The 23960-nt window shown below is 43.8% G+C and overlaps 1 protein-coding gene across 12 annotated transcripts in view; it reads left to right on the top strand.

The window, feature by feature from the left end:
• Positions 1–23960, top strand: part of scn1laa (sodium channel, voltage-gated, type I-like, alpha) — a 155051-nt gene that overhangs the window by 109116 nt on the left and 21975 nt on the right. For all 12 annotated transcript variants that reach the window (XM_078228231.1, XM_078228234.1, XM_078228229.1 and 9 more), the window contains one exon: positions 3713–3766. In XM_078228231.1, the coding sequence (XP_078084357.1) occupies positions 3713–3766 (54 nt within the window). The remainder of the gene's footprint in view (positions 1–3712; positions 3767–23960) is intronic.

Below are 23960 nucleotides of genomic sequence, written 5' to 3'. Positions count from 1 at the left end.
TATGCGGGTTAGGTTGATTGACCATGCTAAATTGACCCTACTGTCAGAGGTGTTAGCAGGATAAATGTGTGAGGTTAGGGCCTCATGTGTGAATAAATGTTTCAATGGGGCGTGGATGGGATTATGTGGTCAGTGCAGACTCGAAGGGCCTAATGGCCTCCTTCTGGTCACACCTGGGGCTTCTGAAATCAACCGACGGCAATGACATCTGTAGAATGGATTGCAGCTGTGACTTTATCAGCTTCCAGGTTTTTGGGGGAATACATATTAAAATGAGCAGGCCACTTCAAAGATTTTACAGAACACAGGCAGTGATACAGATTTTTAACAGAAAGTTGCCTGCATTCACCATGCTAAGAGAGATCGCCACATTTCCCAGGGCAAGAATTGGAAGTCCAGCAACAAGATCTCGATCCCTGGGGAGAGTCCTGAGGTCAATCCCTTTCCCCCCCCCCGCCTCAGCCTGACCCCACCCAACCCGCATATCCCTTAGGAGACCCTCCCTCTGCAGTGTGACAATATCAGAGAGGCACATGGGAACAGTACTTATCTCCTTGCCCCCCACTTGAAGTCCAAGGCTCCTGGTCCATGCTTGTCAGGACCTGCACTGTTTGGCGCTCATTGGACTTCCAGCCTCAAGCCCGATAATTAGCTTTAAGTGTTCGTTCATGAGTATTCATCAGGTTCTTGCCTACTCTGGACGAGAACCTGATCGGGGCTGGCAAAGTGAGCTGGGAGATTTGCAATGGGTTTGATCCCTGGTGAGAATCCAAATTTGTCCCTCACGTCCGATTCACTGGGCCACTGCAATTCCTACATGAAGCTAGCATCCCCGGAGAATCGCCCCATATCTAGTCATTAAATTGATATTCATAGGAGTTTGCTGTGTACATTTTGCCTGGACAATCCTGAAATAGTAGATACCCCAGAAGATGAATTACCCTTTTTTTCCCAAATAAAATAATAGGGCGGCACGGTGGCACAGTAGTTAGCACTGCTGCCTTACAGCGCCAGGGACCCAAGTTCGATTCCCGGCTCAGGTTACTGTCTGTGTGGAGTTTGCACATTCTCTCCTTGTCTGCGTGGGTTTCCTTCGGGTGCTCCGGTTTCCTCGCACAGTCCAAAGATGTGCGGGTTAGATTGATTGGCTGTGCTAAATTGACCATTAGTGTCAGGGGAATTAGCTAGGGTAAATACATGAGGCTATGGGGATGGGGCCTGGGTGGGATTGTGGTTGGTGCAGACTCGATGGGCCGAATGGCGGCCTCCTGCACTGTACAGTTCTATGATTCTATGAAATTCAGAAAATTAATGGTCAGCTATTTAGTGCATCAGTGGGGATAATATAGTGTGCTTTATTTCCTATGATATGAGCAGCATTTCAAAATGGGTTGAAATTATACTGTAAACATCCTGTTCATCCATACACTAAATGTAAAGTAAATTAACTTGTTGCGTTGCAACTCAGTTTGAATGTGCATCAATTTGACTTCTGCAAGATTGAAGAAACCCGCAGAGGGACTGTTGCAGGATTATAGTGACCAGCTTGGATAACAAATCCATGGGCTGTGGTACCTTAATTGGGCAGTAACAGGGCAACGATGGATGGGCAACAAAAATTCTGTCCTAGCCAGCGATGCCCATGTCCCATGAAAGAATAAAAAGTAAAGATAATGCTTGTGGTTGATGCATTTCCATAGAGGTCCCTTAGTGGTTCTGAGCGAAGTAAAGATCCAAAATTTGTATTGTGGATTCATAGAGATGGATTCTTACATTTGTTAGATTTTAATTATGAACGTTACATATGTTCCAGATAATTGACTTTACGATCCCAGTGAAGAACTTTGCCCTCCAGTAGCACATATTAGCAATTTTGGCACACATTGCACCTGATTTCTGGAATATGCTTCTGGCAGGAAAGATTCCCCTGGTCATTATGTTAATTATATATGTTTATATATTATTGATGCATATCTAATATGCAAGGCATTTGCATAGTGGTGCATTCAGAAAACGACAACTCTGTTGGTGTTTACTGAACAAGTAATTTTACTTTACATTTACCAGCTTGCCATTCAAATAAATCCAAGATGCTGTATATCAGTTTGACCTTTCAGAGGCAGAACTATAAATTATGACACACTAATTGATTTATCTGTTTGACTTTTTCCACATTGTGCCTATGACGAACCTGAAGATAATATCTGAGTTTAGTTTCAGTATCTATTTTGGTGTTTTCTCAGTCTAGTCTTTCCAAAACTGATATTTGGTGGCAGTGTTTGCTGATTTGATCAAATTAATGATGCTAGATTGCCTTCAGTCCTTAGGACCTTAACCTTAGGGTGAATGACTTAGAGAACTGCAAAGAATTCAGTAGCGTGGCTAATCGTCAAGTGACTTGGCATGTTGCACTGTTTAGTTCCCTGAGGAAGGATGGCTGAATATTTGTGCAGAGATAAGGCAGTCAGTTTTAACTGTAAGAGATCAGAGTGGGTTTCCAAAATAAGCTGGCAAATAAATCTGAGAAATATTACATTGTAATAATTCAGATGGCCTTTACACAAGGTGCTGCAAGGCTGAGTTTAAAGTCTTGTGAGTTCATAGATTTCCAATTGATTACACTGTTGGGGGGGTCCTTAAGCAGCACACCTTCTGGAGAAGCACAGAATTAGTCTCAACAAATTCTGGATTTCTTCATTTAATCGTGCACGTTCAGAATTTGCTGTCAGTTTCAGAGGAGTATTGATAGGCTGTAAACATAGCGCAGTCCATCACGCAAACCGGCCTCCTGTCCATTCCGTCTGTACTTCCTGCTACCTCGGAAAAGAAGGCGGCATAATCAAGGACCCCAAGCATCCCAGACATACTCTCTTCCACCTTCTTCTGTCGGGAAAAAGATACAAAAGTCTGAGGTCATGTGCCAATGACTCTTGAACAGCTTCTTCCCTGCTGTCACTTTTGAATTGAATCAGTCTTTTGAATGGACCTACCTTATATTAGGCTGATTTTTCTTTGCACCCCAGCTATGACTGTACCACTACATTCTGCACCTTCTCTACGAACGGTATGTTTTGTCTGTATAGCACACAAGAAACAATACTTTTCATTGTATACCAATACGTGTGACAATAATAAATCAAATCAAAAAGAATGCCAACATATTTCTGGCCATTCCAACCACAAAATCTGAACCAAAGAAGGGGATTGCGTGCACCTTTTTACTTTAATTAGGTGTCCTAAATGATCAGAAACTCATGAAGGATTCCAGAGTTATAAATTTGAAATATCCATACTTTGATACAAGCTTTAATGATACCTTTATTAAGAATCGACACAGCTAAGTAGCACAAGTGTAGTAGCAACTGTTAGAAAATGTTACAGCATGGTCCATGCTCTTTTCTGATTCCACCATGCTTCAGCATGAGCAAGGCAAAAGGGATTGATGTATTCCAATTAATTGATAATCCAGCAGTTTACCAAAGATAATCTAATAAGGTTAGCATTGGAGAAATAACTTATTTTTATAGCTGATGACACTATGAAAGAGTGGTCAGCAGAACATATAATATGCTCTGAAGGTTGCAACAGCAGATTGTTTTCAATTGTAATGGAAAGATCAGAAATGCTAATGTGCATTGAGGTAACAGCTTTTCTTGCTTCAATTTCAAAGTTTTAAATTAAATAATGATGCCTATTTTGTTGTTTGATTTAGGCAACATTTAAAGGATGGATGGAGATCATGTACGCAGCTGTTGATTCAAGATCTGTAAGTGTGCATTAGCCAATTTCACTGTAAATACTAAGTTTACAGCATCAAAAGCTGGTTACTTAATTTAATGTCACTTATGAATATTCTTGAGTTACATTTGATCATGGAGTTATGTTGATGGATCACTACCAGATTATAGCTGTTCCCAAGGAATGGGAACTAATTTCAAATGTATTAATCACTAATTTAAAAGATTGCATATAGTTTATTTCACAATATGCAAGACATGCCACATGGATTTGGATTCGTAAGTCTCAGACATGTTACGAATCATGTGTTTTGTTTTAATGAACATTTTGACTAGCTTAAAAAAGCATTTTTTTGGTGTTGCTTTAAATATTAGTGCAACCAACCAAAAGAGATTTGAAAATATGGGAGATGGCTTGAAATTTGCTATACCACTATGTTTGTGAGGCAGACTCCTGCTTGTACGAAATGAAATGGAGCAGTGTTAGATTCCAAATAACTTGAGTACAGAGGCCACAGTTCCAGGAAACAATAGATTTTTTTCACCCAAGCTAATTAATAATGTAATTAATCACAGAACCAGAACTGTATAGGATTTAAATGGACAAGTCCATTTGCCATAGAAATACAGAGTGATACAATAATTGACATTCTGCCCTATCTTGTGCAGCACAAGGTTGCCCACAATATATGAGAGTTCAAAGTTGAACTGGTGGGGTCAGGCACACCTTCATTCCCTGACCCCAATGAAGGAGATGTTTCTGTGCATCATAATGCTGGTTGCAACAGACCCTGTAGCATCTGGTGTTCCTTAGAGGATTCAGGATGCTGCTATTATATCCTCCTTTCTCAACACCTACCTCACTCTCATCCTGCTGTCTAGCATGGTGTGTGTAGTATCTCTCGGTGTCCTCCCCACCCAATCTTCCTCACTCCGCACATTCCCTTTCTGTTTTTCTGCCAACAGATACCCAAAAACTGCCACATGCCTAGCCACAGCCTCTCCTGAAGGAAAGGGGAGAGTACCAGCACCATTAATTGATCTTGGTTGCAGCTCAGATATTGGCACTGCATGAACTTTAGAAGCTAGAATAAAGTCAAAGTTTGCTTGTGGTGTGCCAATGGGCATGAGTGGCCTGCATCCAGCCCAGGGAGAAAGCTCAGGTTGTGTGTCAGCTCCCTGTACTTCCATGTTGCAGATGAATCCTACATTAGAGGTCTCAGATGCAGACCCTGATGAGGTTGCATACAGGAGAGTGCTAATGATAATGCACACAGATACTTGGTGCACTGGCAGGCTTGCTGGGCAGCCTCTTATCACTGTTAATAAGCATGGAAGACTTAGGTTCCAACAGACAGAGGGCACTGCACAGAACTTGGAGCCCATTCTTTTCAATTTAGAAACTGTAGTAAACTCCAAGGCAGCATCTGAGGACCCAACCATGGGTCTGGTAGCTGCTGGCTCAGCATGCACTATGGCACAGGCATAAGTCAACTAACATTTCAATGTTAGTGAAGCTCAGGTGGAGGTTTTGAAATTCATACTTGCTAGCATGAAGGTTGAGTTTGCTTACATGGTGGCTGCAGACCTCAGTGCTCTGAGGACCTGCAGGCTTTCATGGCAGTTCAGCAATCTGTCCTCCAACAGGTTACCATGATTGGTCAGGAGTGGTAGTGCCACTATGGAGCATAACTCCATTCAGCATTCATGCTGTATTCTCCACTACATCAGCATCTTGAGAGAAAAGCAATTTCCACCAGTAATCTGGAAGCCACCTCAGGAAGAGGAGGAGCTAAGAGGAGACATGTGAGACAGCTTTGCTCCAGAGAGACTGCTTGAGAGTGGCTTCTCAACTCTGTTTTCCATGGGATAACTCCCATTTATTACCATGACAGTCCGCTGCATCTCAGCCACCCAACCGAGACTTCTGCACTTATATCAAAATATGTGTGCCAAAGTTGGGCCCTCAAAGCCCAGTGTTGCTTGAGGATATATCCTTCAAGGCACTCTGCAGTATCCCCCAGTGAGATTTAGCAGCGTACCGCCGGCCATGTGACAGCATTGAATAGGAGCACCGGAAAGGCAAAGGAACTAGCAAGGTAGGCACTAAGGGAAAGCACACGGGTGAATAGCTCATTTCTGTCTTATAAGGAAATACTTTTTTGAACAGATTATTGCTGCAGGCTTTTATTGTATGATTCCAGCTCGGGGGATGCCGTAATGGAGCATCCCCCAGATGGACAGTGAGGTGGGGAATAGTGGAGCCCTACTTTGAGGTTTCAAGTTGTGCTGAAGGAAGTGTCATAGTTCTTTAATCCCCATCTTGGTGAACCTGAGTCACCTCAAGCATTGGTCCTGGTGAAGATGGAGATGTGCTCTTGTCAGTGATCTGCATGGTCAAAAGTCCAGCAACTTCCATCAACTATCAGACCTGTCTTCCTGCTACTGTTGCATGTCCAGCACTCCTATGTGAGCATTGTTGCCAAGTGGGGAGCCACGTGGAAGTGGCCAGCAAAGTGATCCGCACCATTTTATACTAAAGGAGCACTTACACCAGCACAGCTATGGAATTGAATTACATGGCCATTTTGCTATGTATTCCAGTAAAAGCATTGTAAGAATACTTAAATAGGGAATATCTATATCTTTTTGTGCTTCAGTGTGCTTTCCTGTTACACAGCTGGTAACTCACTTGCCTTTGCTGATTTTATGGGATGATTGAACTTCTTTTGACACTGTGAGGGAGTTCTTGGCATTATCATGATACAACTTACTGCCATCACCACCTCCTTTCACATGACCCAAGCTGCAATATTTTAAGTTTGCACCCAGTTATTACTCCACTGTCTTATTTCTAATGGTAAGATCTTCAACTTCAGCTTCCGAAATTAATGGGTGCTTGCTTATTTCTTCCTCAATCAGCTGTTATTATGTGACCCTTTCCCAGAACCTCCTCATCCCTCTAAACAGAATAACATTTTAAACTATGATACTGCATTCGTTTTCCATTTTCTTTTGAAATGTCCTTCCTTCTTCACACATGCCCTGGCAGCTCCCTTAAACTTGTCCTACGTGGCATTATGCAAAGCATCTGACCTTAGCATGACTGAAGATTTCAGCATCCATGATTACTGGTGGGCAAAATTCCCCTTCCTCACCTTCCCCCACAACCGACTGCACTTCTCAGGAATTTCAAGGTCTTTATTTTAATGCAGACTGCAGCAATAATCTGTAGAATCTAAGATTCAGAAGACTTTTTCTGACACTATTCTTTCAGTACCTTTATGAGTTATAGAAATCCATAACTATGTTATTTATACTAAGGTGCGTGATCACGGTTTAAAATCAGTTTTAAAAACAGTTATTATTAATTAATGTGAATTTACCGTGACATGCCACATTCTTAAATCATCAGGACTGATGAAAGTAATTGGTAAGCAAAATCATTAACATAACCATAAGACCATAAGACCATAAGACCATAAGACATAGGAGCGGAAGTAAGGCCATTCGGCCCATCGAGTCCACTCCACCATTCAATCATGGTTGATTTCAACTCCATTTACCCGCTCTCTCCCCATAGCCCTTAATTCCTCGAGAAATCAAGATAACAATTATAATGTCAAATAGTTACCACTTCTCAGGAACACAAATTGTTTGAGACCCATGGGCAAGCCGCAGCGCACTCCTGCAGCTTGATAAAACATAGAACATAACTTCAGTGTGATGTGAAAGGGAGGTTTCAAACCTGCTCAGGAAGATCCATTGTTAAAAGAAAAGATAGAAAATTTAATGTTTTGAGAAAGGGAACATGACAAGTTGCACTCTCAGCATTTTTACTAAGCACCTGTACTTATGAACAGTGGAGCCAATGGTGAAAATCAGGTATGCTGGCAAATTGCTTAAGTCTCAAACCAGTAGCATTGTATAACCACAGCCTTAAATCAGAATTAACCTGAGCCCACTGGACAGTTAAGTGCTAGAAAACAATTCAGTTTAAAAGTGAGTTCAATTTCTCACAATCTGCCCTTTGGATTTAAAAAGGAATCTTGAAAAAGTACTCCTTTGTTGAACTTCAAAAACTCTTTGAGGGATCATGTTCAGAAAAAAAACAGATTACAGAAGTGTTCCCATGTATTATGATCATGTGAGGATTGATAGAATGGCTCCCCTCTTTTATTCCCACTCATCTTTGACCACAAGAGGATTTTTTTTTTAAAGAATATACTTGCCAATTCAGTGTTTAAGAACTACGACTGTAAAAGACACACACAGACAGGTCTTCTTGTAAGTTTTCGAAAGAAAAGATGGTACTTAACACACCAATCTAAGTAAAAGTAATTTAAAACTTTCCGACTGTCTCACATGCATTCAAAGGTTCACACACACGCACATACACACATTCACAAATACAAGTTACAAAGAAATAAGTCTCGCAACACCAGGTTAAAGTCCAATAGATTTATTTGGAATCATGAGCTTTCGGAGCATTGCTCCTTCTTCATCTGATGAAGGAGCAGTGCTCCGAAAGCTTGTGATTTCAAATAAACCTGTTGGACTTTAACCTGGTGTTGAAAGGCTTCTTTCTTGCCCACCCCTGTCCAACGCCGGCATCTCCACATCATGACAAGTTACAAAATGGGAGGACGGGCAATTTAGTTCTAATATCCAATGAAAGTCAATGGTATATAGATCTTGTAGGTTGACTCTTGGGTTTCAGACTGGGCTCAGTGGTGTAGTGCTATCACTTTAAGGTGATATGAAAATGAACAGGTAACCAGGAAGTAAAGCAGCATGTGAAAGGCATCCAGTATCATGTTTAGGAATTGCAGCTGTGCTTCCTGTGAGTTATGTTTGCTGAATCCACAAAGTAGATCTGTGTGCTGAGCCATCCTGCACTGTATTTTCAAATAAACAGCACTGAGGCATGGTTTACCAGTCTTGGTGTGAGATTGATGAGTTTGTGTAAAGCAGACATAGAAACACAAACTTAATGGCAGCAATATGAGTGTGAAGACCACAGGAGGAGCCACAACAAGTTTTGGTACAGGAGAGAGACTGTGGGCAGAATCTTATGAGAATTTGGCAGAGTGTCAGTTCTGGTGTGAAAACTGGAGAGGAACTGTCCAGCTCCACTGGCCAGTTTTCTTCCAGATCTTGTCCCATTAACTGCCAAAAAAAACAAAGAGTTGGCGTGGTTTGGGTTGTCAGTCTGGGAACCGGCTCCACTGAGACAGGGGCGCTGTTTCTAAAAGGCACCCCATTCACAGAAAGAAAAATTTATCTCAGGTGAACCTGTTGTAAGCCTGTTGAAAATCTAGAGGGGGGAAGATCTGGCAAAAGGGGGGTCTTTAATCAGATTCAAATGTATTGAAGTATATAGAAGTCAGGTTCTCGCCCATTATGTGCATGAACCTGATTGCATCACCAGCAAGGGGGCAATAAAAATTGGAGATCACAATCTCTCTCTTCACACTTCCTTGAGGGCTCACCTTGGAATGTAGCCTTGCATTTTAAACCAGTTTATCCTGTCTCTGTTCAAATTGCAGAGTTTGAAGCGTAAGTGAGTTGTGGTAACCACCTTTAGTCATTGTCCTTAAAAAGTCATTTTCAAACAGTTCAGTATATATTTGGTTAGCTGATGAAATTACACATAGATCTCACTCAGTCACAATTCCCATCATCGTAACAAAATAGCCAGACGCATTCATCAGTATGGGAAATTTTAGAGGTGGTGCTGCACTAAACTTCAGAGAAGTTGCCATTCCGTTGATCAAACTTCTAGAAAGTGTCATGTGCACATGCAGCAGAAACTTCAGAGCGAGTTGTATGACATGGAGCATAATGGCCTCATTTATCACATGCATCAGCAGACCAACTGTTGCAGTTCTATCATGTGTGTACTAAAACAAAGGTGGCACAATCTAGGAATGCCTGGACCCAAGACATCTAAATCTTGCTCTAAAGGAATGGCCACACAAAAGGTTTTTCACCAAACACAGATATTCATCGGTTCTTTTGGCAAAGGGATCTCAAGAAATCACTTTGTCCAGGACACCACAGATGATACTGCTTCCAAAGATTATCTTTTGGTTTATATGTCAGCCAGGATCTGTTGCAGTACCATATGGACAGAATTAAAGTAACTATTCTTGGATATGAATGCATAGGAGAGCAGATTTCCACTCCATCTGACGAAGGAGCAGTGCTCCGAAAGCTAATGGCATTTGCTACCAAATAAACCTGTTGGACTTTAACTTGGTGTTGTTAAAACTCTTACTGTGTTTACCCCAGTCCAATGCCGACATCTCCACATTATGAATGCATTGCCAGTGATTTTGCAGTGATGGGCAAATCAAAAAGAACATGACCAGAATTTATCCTCCCAGATGGCAGCAGCTTGTCATGAAGGACTCATCTTCAACAGCAGCAAATATTAAGTGAATGTAAATCAGATTAACCTTTTGGTTCTATTTTACTCATTCTGATTTGACATGGGAAACTCAAAAGATGCAATGACACTTATCTGCTCTCCAGGCCAGAGACAACTTGCAGAGATGCCTCAGGGTTTTCAACTTTTTATTGCATACATGCCCAATTTTGTCGATGAAGTATTATCACTTTGAGTGCTCCTAAGGAAGGAATGCCCATGTGTATGGCAGGAGGGTCATTGATGTGTTTGTGTCACTTAAACAGACATTGTCAGATGGGACAAGTGTTTTACAATACCAAGAAAAAGAAGGTCTTAGCGGTCAACATATCTCAAAAAGAGTTAGGACTGTGCATTTTGCTGGATGGCAGGCAATTCCATATGACTCCAAAGGTCTAACGCAAGCACGGTCTAATTATTTGAACATAGAGCGTGAGACATTCTGGTATTCGGTATCAAAAGATTCCACACGTATCTATTCAGTAAATGATTCTCTATAGAAACTGACCACAAACCATTGGAAATGATTTGGTGCAAGTCACTGACAAGTGCACGACCGCGACTATAATGACTTCTGATAAAAATACAGGAATACACAACTTTGATGTTTATTACAAACCAGGGAGGAAAATGGTTGTTTCAGACACAGGATAAAAGCAAATTACTGTGGATGCTGGAATCTGAACCAAAAGGGAAAATGCTGGAAAATCTCAGCAGGTCTGGCAGCATCTGTAAGGAGAGAAAAGAGCTGATGTTTCGAGTCCAGATGACCTTTGTCAAAGCTTTCAAACACAGAGCAGGTTTACCAAATCTGAAAAAGACTGCAGATGTTTTAATAGACCTACAAGTAGATATCGTAGAAATAAAAGTAGTAAATGTTCTCCCGTCAATCTGATGAGCTTTGCTTAACCGAGATGCAACCAACTTCAGGAGGAAACAGCAACTGAAAGCGTTATGGAGAACTGTTGTAGAAGGTTGGCCTGGTACAATGCAAGAAGTGTTCTGACATCCTCAGATTTTTTTGACCATAGAGCAGTGAACTAGGTATTTCAATAAGTGTGATATTCATAGGAAAACAGATGCTATACCTGAAGATATTCATCAGAACACAGTTACATCAAGGGCACGAGGGCATAGAAATAAAGTCAACAAGGCAGCTGGCAAGGGAAACTCTGTATTAGCCAGGCATTCCAACAACACTTTCGAGAAGGTAGTGAGGATGTGCGAAGAATGCCAGAGTCACCAGCTACACCAACACGAAGAATCTATATACCCTCACCAGATTCCATTGTATTCTTGGTCTAAAATTGCAACAAATGTACTCACTATCTGTACAGACACCTTTCTTCTCGTCACAGAAGGATTCTCCGTGCATCCGTGGCAGACATGGTGAGTGCAATATTCAGTCTGGCCAGTATATCTGAAGAGATCAGATAAGATAATGGGCCACAATATGCTGTCAGATCTTTTATGGAATATGTGCTGAATGGGGCATAAACCACGCTATGCCTGATCCTACCTACAGTTTTTGCCAAACAAATGGTTTGCATTTTTAAGGCATTACTCATGAACTGCAGAGAAACAAAAAAGACCTTTGTGTTATCATGTTACACTTAAAGAGCAATACCTTTTAGATATGGGCTTACTGTCACCAGCGGAAATCATTTTCGACAGGCTTCTTCTCAGAAATACAGGAGAAACTTCTTACAAACAAGGGAGAATGATGTGGGCCTATGACCAAAATGCAGGTACAGAATTGCCCAATCTGCAGGTAGGCCAAAAGGTTTGGGTCATACATCCCATCCAGGGAACCTGGTCACCTGCTGAACCATCCAAAGTGTGCAGTGAGTCCAGATCCTATGAGGTCACAACACCAAATGGGGCAAGGAGGAACAGAAGCCAGTTAAGAGAACTGTACAACTGCATAACAGCCAGCAGTCCAATTGCATCTAAAATACATCCAGCAATGAACTCAAAGCGTAATTGTGGAAGGACACCATGAAAACAATCAGCTCTCCAATAATATACTGGATTCCACCGTACCTACAAGTCAAGAACACCAAAGTGATGAGAATAGACCTCAGGAACGTCATTCCATCATGAAATCTGAGAGGAATTGTAAACCACCTACAGGTTACACAGGCTCTTTAACAGAGATTCTATCTTTTGTGTAAATGGTACCGCACATATTTTCACTCTTAATTTATGTAATGTTATCTCGGAAACGAAATGGGATTTTGTGATATCACTTAAGGGAATATGTAAATGAGCAAGGGACCAGGATGTAAAGTGGCATGTGATCAGTAGCTAGTAGTCTGTGTAAATCGTGCAGCTGTACTGTCTGTATGAGTAATGGTTGCTAAATACATCAAGTAGATCTGTCTGCTGAGCCAACCTATACTATAATCTTGAAGTAAATAAAATCTACATATGGTTTACCAGTCCTAGCGTGAGATTGGTGAGTTTGTGTAAAGCAGACATTGCAACACAACAGATGGTCTTTGGATTCGGTGTCAAGATGATTTAAAGATATTGATGGACGAATTATCATTTCTTCTTGAGACGACAGCTGTGGGGTTGATTCCTAAAACACTGTCTGCGGTGTGTGGATGGTCAAACAACAGGCAGGGCTCGAGCTTGCAGACTGAATGAAGAGAGAGACAGTGCACCTAGTCGCTGGTCCTGCTTCTTCAGCATCTCTCTTCTGTTCAGTGGTCTGGCAAAGGCAGTCTCTTAAACACAAAAGAGGGGGTTAGTTGGCTCATGATCAGCTATTCAAATATGGTCATAGCGTGATGGGATATGTATATCTTTACATTGTTTTTGTGTTTATGTATAAATTCTGTGTAGGTAAGGAAAGCTATGTGTCTCCAGGGTTGATCAAAGGAAGGGTTCTTGGAGTCAAATTGTTTGTAGAGCCTAAGAGATGAAAAAGTAACGGTACAATCTTTTTGCATTTGTAATAAGATCTTATGGTGGGTTTTTAACTGAAGAAAGCAACTCAGCCTTAGACCAGGAGAATATTTGTCCTGTGGAACAATTTGTTTTAAGTCTGTCTTTGGAAAACCACATCAGCATGTTTTGGTTCTGGGAAGTCGAACGCAGATCTATTCTTCAGGATATTTCCCCATACAGCCACCACAGTGATGCGCTATCAATAAGGCGAAAGACTACCGGTGTGCCAATACAAGTGTAGGCTTTTATTCACAACAGAATCAGGAGCAGATCCCAACAAATAACCGACCTGGCTGAACAAGGGGGAGGAGACAGCCACCTTTATACTAGGTGCCAAGGGGAGGAACCAAACTGGAAGGGGGTGTGTCCAGGTATGACAAACACACACAACGGTGGTCCATATAGGACAAAGGCACAACTGAGGTCCACCACACACAGTTCAACCTCTTTCCTTAAATACATATTTCTTTTTTCAAAAGAACAAAGAAAATTACAGCACAGGAACAGGCCCTTCAGCCCTCCAAGTCTGCACCAACTATGCTGCCCAACTGAACTAAAACTCCCAATTCTTCCGGGGACCATATCCCTCTATTCGCATTTGTCAAGACTCCCCTTAAAAGTCATTATCTTACTTGCTTCTACTACCTCCCCTGGCAGCAAGTTCCAGGCACCCACCACCCTCTGTGTAAAAAAAAAACTACTTGCCTTGTACATCTCCTTTAAACCTTGCCCTTCGCACCTTGAACCTATGCCCCTTAGTAATTGACTTTCCTCTGAAATTCCATTGCCCTCGAACACTTCTTTAAACTCAACTTTTCCAAATATAAAATCATTTTATGCTTTCCTATTGCCCCCATTTTCAGGTCAATAAAATTCAATACCCTTCCTTTGTGTACTTATGAAAGCTTTGCAAGTTGTAATGGTTCCTTGGCAGTTCAGAACTTCCCTTTGAAACTCAACAACAGAAAAGCCAAGTCTCCACTTATCTTATAATACAGATTTTAGATCCAACCTATTTACTTGTAACCCAAATACATCATAATCCCTCGTTATAAATGCATAAACCGAGTACTTTTACCCTTTTATCTCAGTTTTCGCAGCCGTTTCAAATACCCTTCCAGTTTAATTAATCATGGACACACACATAGCTTTCCTGACAGAACACCATCATCATCCCAAAAATATAGTTCAAAAATCCATCATCACGTTATTGAATAAAATTATAGGAGGACTTTACAGGGTAGTTTTGGGTGAGGGGGGGGGTGGTTTGGTAGGTTGATGTTGAGAAACTTGGGGAAATAAATAGTGATGTCTTGAGGAGTGTATATATTACAGAGAAGGAGGTGCTGAAAGTCTTAAAGCGCATCAAGGTAGATAAATCCCCGGGACCTGATGAAGTGTATCCCAGGACATTGAGGGAAGCTAGGGAGGAAATTGCGGGTCCCATTGCAGAGATATTCGAATCATCGATAGTCACAGGTGAGGCGCCTGAAGATTGGAGAATGGCAAATGTTGTGCCTTTGTTTAAAAAGGGCTGCAGGGAAAAGCCTGAGAACTATAGCCAGTGAGCCTCACATCTGTGGTGGGTAAGTTGTTGGAAGGTATTTTGAGAGACAGGATCTACAGGCATTTAGAGACGCAAGGACTGATTAGGGACGGTCAGCATGGCTTTGTGAGTGGAAAACCGTGTCTCACAAATTTGATTGAGTTTTTTGAAGGGATAACCAAGAAATAGATGAGGGCAGTGCAGTTGATGTTGTCTACATGGACTTTAGCAAGGCCTTTGACAAGGTACCGCATGGTACGTTGTTGCATAAGGTTAAATCTCACGGGATCCAGGGTGAGGTAGCTAAATGGATACAAAATTGGCTTGATGACAGAAGCCAGAGTGTGGTTGTAGAGGGTTGTTTTTCAAACTGGAGGCCTGTGACCAGCGGTGTGCCTCAGGGATCGGTGCTAGGTCCACTGTTATTTGTCATTTATATTAATGATTTGAATGAGAATATAGGAAGCATGGTCAGTAAGTTTGCAGATGACACCAAGATTGGTGGCATAGTGGACAGTGAAGAAGATTATCTTGGATTGCAACGGGATCTTGATCAATTGGGCCAGTGGGCTGGCGAATGGCAGATGGAGTTTAATTTAGATAAATGTGAGGTGGTGCATTTTGGTAGATTGAACCAGGGCAGGACTTATTCAGTTAATGGTAGGGCGTTGGGGAGAGTTATAGAACAAAGAGATCTAGGGGTACAGGTTCATAGCTCCTTAAAAGTGGAGTCACAGATGGACAGAGTGGTGAAGAAAGCATTCAGTATGTTTGGTTTCATTGATCAGAACATTGAATACAGGAGTTGGGACGTCTTTTTGAAGTTGTACAAGACATTGGTAAGGCCACACTTGGAATACTGTGTACAGTTCTGGTCACCCTATTATAGAAAGGATATTATTAAAGTAGAAAGAGTGCAGAAAAGATTTACTGGGATGGTACCAAGACTTGATGGATTGAGTTATAAGGAGAGGCTGGATAGACTGGAACTTTTTTCTCTGGACCATTGGAGGCTGAGGGGTGATCTTATAAAGGTGTATAAAATAATGAGGGGCATAGATCAGCGAGATAGTCAATATCTTTTCCCAAAGGTAGGGGAGTCTAAAACTAGAGGGCATAGGTTTAAGGTGAGAGGGGAGAGATACAAAAGTGTCCAGAGGGGCAATTTTTTCACACAGGGTAGTGAGTGTCTGGAACAAGCTGCCAGAGGTAGTAATAGAGGCGGGTACAATTTTATCTTTTAAAAAGCGTTTAGACAGTTACATGGGTAAGGTGGGTATGGGCCAAATGCGGGCAATTGGGACTAACTTAGGGGTTTCAAAAAAATGGACAAGTTGGGCCAAAGGGCCTGTTTCCATGCTGTAAACCTCTATGACTCTATGACATCAATTCTGAGGTTCCTAATTCACCATTACACGTTCTGCAACAAATTCAAATTGCTTTCATTTTGGAAGAAATTTCACACTACGTTGACAATGGGAAGATTGGAGCATGGAATAGAGTAATTTATGCTATAAATTGCAGGTCACAGCGTCCAGGAAATTTTAGGCGAGTAACCTTTCATGTGCAGTTGCTGAGAAAAATGTGTAGTGGCAAATGAAACTAATGAAATCTAAAGAGAAAATGCTGGAAAATCTCAGCAGGTCTGGCAGCATTTGCAAGGAGAGAAAAGGGCTGAGTCCAGATGACCCTTTGTCAAAGCTGTCGGAGAGAAGAGCAGTACTTCTTCAGGGTAGGCATTCCTGGAAGAGGAGTGGCAGTGAGCTAAACACTGGATAAAAGCAAATTACTGCGGATACTGGAATCTGAAACCAAAAGAGAAATTGCTGGAAAATCTCAGCAGGTCTGGCAGCATCTGTAAGGAGAGAAAAGAGCTGACATTTTGAGTGCAGATGACCCTTTGTCAAAGCCAACACTAAGAAATTGTTGGTTTAAGACCCTGAACAAACTCATAAATAAGATCTGCTGAAGATCCACTATCCACTCCAAATCAAAATGTATAACAATCAGATAATTGTGGTTGGTTAGTGTGGAAGAGTTATCTGTGGATCCTGAGAAGCAAATCAGAACATCACCAAGCCATCTGCAGAAACATATCGTAGAAATGTTTTTTGTTTCTATAAACATATTTCTTACAAATATACAAACAGATCAGCCATGATCTTATTGAATGGTGGAGCAGCCTTGAGGGGCTGAATGGCCTACTCCTACTCCTGCTATTTTATATTTATGTTTGTAACTCACTTCATCCTGGGCAGTTGTTGTGCACACCATATGCGTACATACATTTACTCCAAGGACATTCTGAAAATTTTCCATTGGAACAAAAAACAGTTTTAACTGGCCAATCCTCTGAAATGAGCTAGATGCAGTAGAAGTTTATGCTGACGTGAAGTTTATACACATCAACAGCATGTCTGTTGAGAATATTGAACTCAAAGTCCTGTGTCTGTGCATCACAGATACAAGACTGCCTGATAGACAGTGTACATCTAGGAAGATTGTCCAGGTAGCGAACATTATTTTTCTTTGGACAAATATATAACCCAGTTTAAAGTCTCTTATGTGATATTTTATCAAACTTATTTTGAAAGTCCACACACACAATATCAATCACACCACCCTTATCAAACCACCCTGTGACTTCATTAAAAGACTCATATCAAGTTGGTGAAACTTTGCTTTAAACAAATCCATGCTGATTTTCAGTTCTTGAGTCAGTTGGTACTTGACCTCAGACTTTTGTATTTTCTTCCCGATGGAAAAGGGCGGAAGAGAGTATGCCCGGGGTGTGTGGGGTCCTTGATTATGCTGGCTGCTTTTCCAAGGCAGAGGGAAGTGTAGACAGAGTCAATGGATGGAAGGCTGGTTTGCGTGATAGACTGGGCTTTGTGCACCAACCCTTTGTAGTTTCTTGTGGTCTTGGTCAGAGCAGGAGCCATACCAAGCTGGGATACAACTAGAAAGGATGCTTTCTTTGGTGCATCTGTAAAGGTTGGTGAGAGTCGTAGTGGACATGCCGAATTTCCTTACCCCCCTGAGAAAGTAGACCTACCCACTAATACAGAAGCAAAATATTGCAGATGCTGGAAGTCTGAAATCAGAAAAGAAAATTGTGTCTGTCCCCCGCCCCCCCCCCCCCCCCACCCTTCCCCCGCCCCCGCCCCCGCCCCCCAGTCAGTGGGAAATACATGAACCACATTTGAAACAATGTGACATGCAGAATTCAGGACTCATCTGAGCAATGACTGGGGCTGCCTCCAGAGATCAGGATGGAGGCCACCCACAACCCGAGAAGACCACAGCAGTGGTTTTGGGGTGCATCTGAAGATGGACCTGAAGAGGGTCCATCTTCCAGCCTCAAAATGTTCTTGAAAATCCATCTTTGTCCTCAGGAGGTTCATTTTCCAGCCTCCGAGAGCTCCCAGAGATCTATCTGCATTTTCAGGAGGTTCTTCTTTCTTCAATTGTGAGTCAGGGATATGGTACCCAGATATTAGGGCAGACTATGCACCATCCTCGCCTGCCCAACATTGAAGAATACATGAGACAGTAAGGTGCATCATTAATGAGGTCAGGGCCAGAAGATTTGGCTGCAGGAAGCATTCCAAGTTTCCGCACGTTAACTGTTTCTCTGCACAGATGCTGTCTAACCTGCTGAGTATTTTCAGCATTTTGTTTTTATTATGATCCTACCCACTTCCAGGTTACACTGGGGTGGGTTTTTAGGTGAGTGGGAAACCCCTGTGGAGCTGTCAGCTAAGCAATTGAAGTATTTAAATCTCCTATTAGCTCAGGATTTAACCCAGAATTCAGGTTTTACATTTGGTGAAAGGCTGATGCTGACAGCACTTCTTCTGGGAAACTGATTTCACTGCTTGACAGGTGATTGTCAACTTCCTGGAAGTTAATTCACCTGTTTTGGACTTCAGTCGCCTTGACCTGTACTTCCCTGCTGTCAGCCTCCACTGCAGCATGGGAGCAACTTATGCAGCTGCACCTTGTCTCATCTCTCCCAATAAATGTCTAATCTGTGATCCCAGTGTGTTTCTCACTTTGTCCCTCTGATCTTCTCACCTTTGAGGACACCATCAAATGCTCCACAATCCTAGACTTATTTTTGGCAGTTTGTCTAACTTGTATTGGGAGAAAAGGAGGTGGTGTGGTAGTAAATATCTACAATATGTACATAGCCAGTCCATTTTGAGACAGAAATGGGAGAGGATATACCAGGTGCGGAATCGCATTGGATAGAATAGACAGCAATGGAGGTGACGAGTTGTTACAGAGCTGCAAGAACAGTGTTGCCTTGATTAGAAACTGTGGGATGAGATAAAACAGTTAAGTTGTAAGAGAGTAGAGTAATTGGAGATTTTACCAGATATTGCCACTTATAGGGGGGAATTTTACCATTTTGAGTCTAAGTGCCGGATCTGGGCGCCAAATAGATCCGCGCCTGGAATCCTCTTTCCAGCGCGCCCATACGCGTTTTGCCAGCTCCGGCCCGATCTGCGCTGTGGGCGGGGCTTAGTGCTGGCAGACTGATCGGAGCTCTGAACTGCGCATGCGCAGTTCAAAAAAAATCTGACAAGAGTGTGCCCGGGCGCAAAAGAAAAAGCAGAAAGCGGAGAGCGCGGCTCTCTGATGTTCATCCTCTGGTCAGGGGGGGCGGTGTGATCGATCATCCCCTGGGGGGGGGGGGGGGGGGAGAGGGGGTGTGACCGATCATCCCCTGGGGGGGTGGGGGGGGAGAGGGGGTGTGACGTATCATCCCCTGGTCAAAGAACAATACAGCACAGGAAAAGGCCCTTCGGCACTCCAAGCCTGCGCCGCTCATGTGCCCAACTAGACCATTTGTTTGTATCCTTCTATTCCCAGTCTGTTCATGTGGCTATCTAGATAAGTCTTAAACGATCCCAGCGTGTTCGCCTCAATCACCTTGCTTGGCAGTGCATTCCAGGCCCCCACCACCCTCTGTGTAAAATACGTCCCTCTGACATCTGTGTTGAACCTTGACCCCCTCACCTTGAACCCGTGACCCCTTGTGTTCATCACCTCCGACCTGGGTAAAAGCTTCCCATTGTTCACCCTATCTATGCCCTTCATAATTTTATACACCTCTATTAGGTCGTCCCTCATCCTCCGCCTTTCCAGGGAGAACAACCCCAGTTTATCCAATCTCTCCTCATAGCTAAGACCCTCCATACCAGGCAACATCCTGGTAAACCTTTTCTGTATTCTCTCCAAAGCCTCCATGTCCTTCTGGTAGTGTGGCGACCAGAACTGGACACAGTATTCCAAATGTGGCCTAACCAACGTTCTATACAGCTGCAACATCATATGCCAACTTTTATTTCCTATGCCCCGTCCAATAAAGGCAAGCATGCCATATGCCTTCTTGACCCCCCTCTCCACCTGTACTGCCACCTTTAAGGATCTGTGGACTTGTACTCCCAGGTCCCTCTGTCTGTCTATACGCCTGATGGTTCTGCCATTTATTGTATAGCTCCCCCTTACATTAGATCTACCAAAATGCATCACTTCGCATTTATCTGGATTAAATTCCATCTGCTATTTCTCCGCTCAATGTTCCAGCCTATATATATATCCTGCTGTATTCTCTGACAATGCTCATCACTATCCACAACTCCAGCAATCTTTGTGTCGTCCGCAAACTTACTGATCACACCAGCTACATCTTCCTCCAAATCATTTATATATATCACAAACAGCAGAGGTCCCAGTACAGAGCCCTGCAGAACACCACTAGTCACAGACCTCCAACCGGAAAAAGACCCCTCCACTGTTACCCTCTGTCTTCTATGGCTAAGCCAGTTCTCCACCCATCTAGCTAGCTCACCTTTTATCCCGTGAGATTTAACCTTTTGTACCAACCTGCCATGAGGGACCTTGTCAAACGCTTTACTAAAATCCATATAGACGACATCCACGGCCCTTCCCTCGTCAATCGTTTTTGTCACCTCCTCAAAAAACCCAACCAAATTTGTGAGGCATGACCTCCCTCATACAAAACCATGCTGTCTATCACTAATGGGATTATTCAGTTCTAAATGCACAAATATCCTATCTCTAAGAATCTTCTCCAACAATTTCCCTACCACGGACGTCAGGCTCACCGGCCTATAATTACCCGGGTTATCCTTGCTACCCTTCTTAAATAATGGGACCACATTTGCTATCCTCCAATCCTCTGGGACCTCACTTGTGTCCAGTGAAGAGACAAAGATTTCTGTTAGAGGCCCAGCAATTTCATCTCTTGCCTCCCTGAGGAGTCTAGGATAGATGCCATCTGGCCCTGGGGATTTGTCTGTCTTCATGTTTCCTAAAAAACCTAACACTTCCTCCCTTGTAATTGAGATTTTTTCTAACGGGTCAACACATCTCTCTGAGACACTACCAGTCAACATGTCCCTCTCCTTTGTGAATACTGATGCAAAGTATTCGTTTAGGATCTCTCCTACTTCCTTTGGTTCTAAGCATAATTCCCCTCCTTTGTCCCTGAGAGGTCCAATTCTTTCCCTACCAACGCCCTTGTTCCTAACATACGTATAAAAATGGCTTAGGATTCTCCTTAATCCTGTCTGCCAAGGACATTTCGTGACCCCTTTTTGCCCTTCTAACTCCCTGATTGAGTTCTTTTCTACTTTCTCTGTATTCCTCCAGTGTTCCATCTGTTTTTAGCTGCCTGGACCTCATGTATGCCTCTTTTTTCTTTTTGATTAGACCCACAATTTCACTGGTTATCCACGGCTCTCGAATCCTACCTTTCCTATCCTTCCTCTTTACAGGCACATGCCTGTCCTGCAGTCCTTTCGACTGCTCCTTAAAAGACTCCCACAAGCCAGATGTGGATTTACCCTCGAAAAGCCTCTCCCAATCAACAGCCACCAAACCCTGCCTAATCGGGCTGTAGTTAGCCTTCCCCCAATTCAGCACCTTACCCATCGGACAACACTCATCTTTTTCCATTACTATCCTAAAGTTTACAGAATTGTGGTCACTATTTGCCACATGTTCCCCTACTGAAACTTTCATGACCTGACTGGGCTCATTCCCCAGTACTAGGTCCAGTATAGCCCCCTCTCTAGTTGGACTGTCAACATATTGTTCCAAAGAACCTTCCTGTACGCATTTTATAAATTCTTCCCCGTCCAGGCCCCCAGCCCTAAGTGATTTCCGGTCCATACAAGGGAAATTAAAGTCTCCCACTACAACAACCCTATTTTTTCTGCACCTGTCCAGAATCTCCTTACATATCCGTTCCTCAACTTCCCGTGGGCTGTTGGGAGGCCTGTAGTATACCCCCAGCATACTGACTGCGCCCTTCCTGTTTCTGAGCTCCACCCACAGTGACTCGTTACCTGACTCTTCCAAATTGTCCACCTCTGTTCCGCTGTAATATGCTCCCTAACCAGCATTGCTACTCCCCCACCTCTCCTAGCCCCTTCTCTGTCTCGCCTAAAACACTTATACCCCGGAATATTCAGCTGCCAGTCCTGTCCTTCCTTTAACCAAGTCTCCGTCACTGCAACCACATCCAAGTTCCGCGCAAGCATTAAAGCTCTAAGCTCACCTGTCTTGCCCGTGACGCTCCTTGCATTGAAGCAGATGCACTCCAGGCCCACTGAGGTCATCCTCCCCCAGAATGCTCTTCCTCTTAGATAGCCTTGTCTTGGCCCCAACCTCGTCCCCAGCCTGTATGCTCATTGATCTATTGTTCTGATCCCCACCCCCCTGCCACATTAGTTTAAACCCACCCGAACCACACTAGCAAAACTCCCAGCTAAGATATTCGTGCCCCTCCAGTTTAGGTGTCACCCGTCCTCTTGTACAGGTGCCATCCTCTCTTGAAGACTTCCCAGTGATCCACGAATTCGAAACCCTCCCTCCTGCACCAGTCCTTTAGCCACGCGTTCAGCTGTACAATCTCCCTGTTCCTTGCCTCACTAGCACGTGGCACTGGGAGTAGTACAGAGATCGCTACCCTAGAGGCCCTGCTTTTTAGCCTACTACCCAACTCCCTGAATTGCTCTCACAGGACCTCCCTGCTCTTTCTGCCTACGTCATTTGCACCAATGTGGACAATGATGTCTGTCTGATTACCCGCCCCTTTTAGGATGCTTCCTACCCGCTCAGAGATATCCAGGACCCCAGCACCAGGGAGGCAGACGACCATCCTGGAGTCTCGTTCGCGCCCACAGAACCGCCTATCTGTGCCTCTAACTATTGCATCCCCCACTACTATTGCTCTCCTAGTCCCCCTCTTTCCCTTCTGAGCCACAGAGCTCGATTCCGTGCCAGTCACCGTGGCTTACCCCTGGAGGGTCATCCTCCCCCACAGTATCCAAAACGGTATACTTATTTTGGAGGGGGACAACCACAGGGGATCCCATCATTGACTGCTCTCTCCCCTCCTCTCTCCTGTCTGTCACCCATCCCTTACTGTTAAGGGGGACAACCACCGGGGTACTCTCTGGTACGTGACCTTTACCCTTCCTAACCGTGACCCACGTGGCTTCCTCTCGTGGCTCTGGTGTGACGACCTGCCTGTAACTTCTCTCTATTAACTTCTCATTTTCCCTGACTAGACTAAGGTCATCGAGCCGCAGCTCCAGTTCCCTAACGCTGTCTCTCAGGAGCTGCAGTTCGACGCACCTGGTGCAGATATGGACTTCCGGGAGGCTAGGCGACTCCATGAACTCCCACATCTGACACTGACAGCAACAAACTGGCCTCCCACCCTTTTCTTTAAATTACTGGAAGAACGAAAAACAGAACCTACCCTACCTACCCTGGTCGGGGAGGTTCCGTTGCCTGTCTGCGGCCAATCCCTCCTGGCACCATCACGGGAACACTACCAGCCACAGATTACTCTTCCCTGCAGGTGCGAGAGAGCGGGAGAGATGGCTGTGGCTGGCAGTGTACTAGTGATGGTGCCAGGAGGGATCGGCCGCAGACAGGCAGCGGAACCCCCCCGACCAGAGGATGAGATGTCACACTCCCTCTCCTTCCCCCCTCCAGGGGATGATCGGTCACACCCCCTCTCCTCCCCCCCCAGAGGATGATACGTCACACCCCCTCTTCCCCCCCCCCCCCCCACCCCACCACCAGGGGATGAGAGTCACACCCCCTCTCCCCCACCCCTCCCCAGGAGATGAGACGTCACACCCCCTCTCCTCCTCCCACCCCCCTCCCGCTCCGACCAGAGGATGACATGGGTCAGAGAGCCGTTGCAGTCTCTGACCCCGCTTTTCGGAGGCTGCAGCGGCGA

The sequence above is a fragment of the Mustelus asterias genome, chromosome 14 (assembly GCF_964213995.1).
Source record: "Mustelus asterias chromosome 14, sMusAst1.hap1.1, whole genome shotgun sequence".
In the NCBI taxonomy this organism is placed as follows: domain Eukaryota; kingdom Metazoa; phylum Chordata; class Chondrichthyes; order Carcharhiniformes; family Triakidae; genus Mustelus; species Mustelus asterias.
The sequence above is the reverse complement of the archived record's forward strand: the minus strand, read 5'-3'. Positions and strand labels throughout refer to the sequence as shown.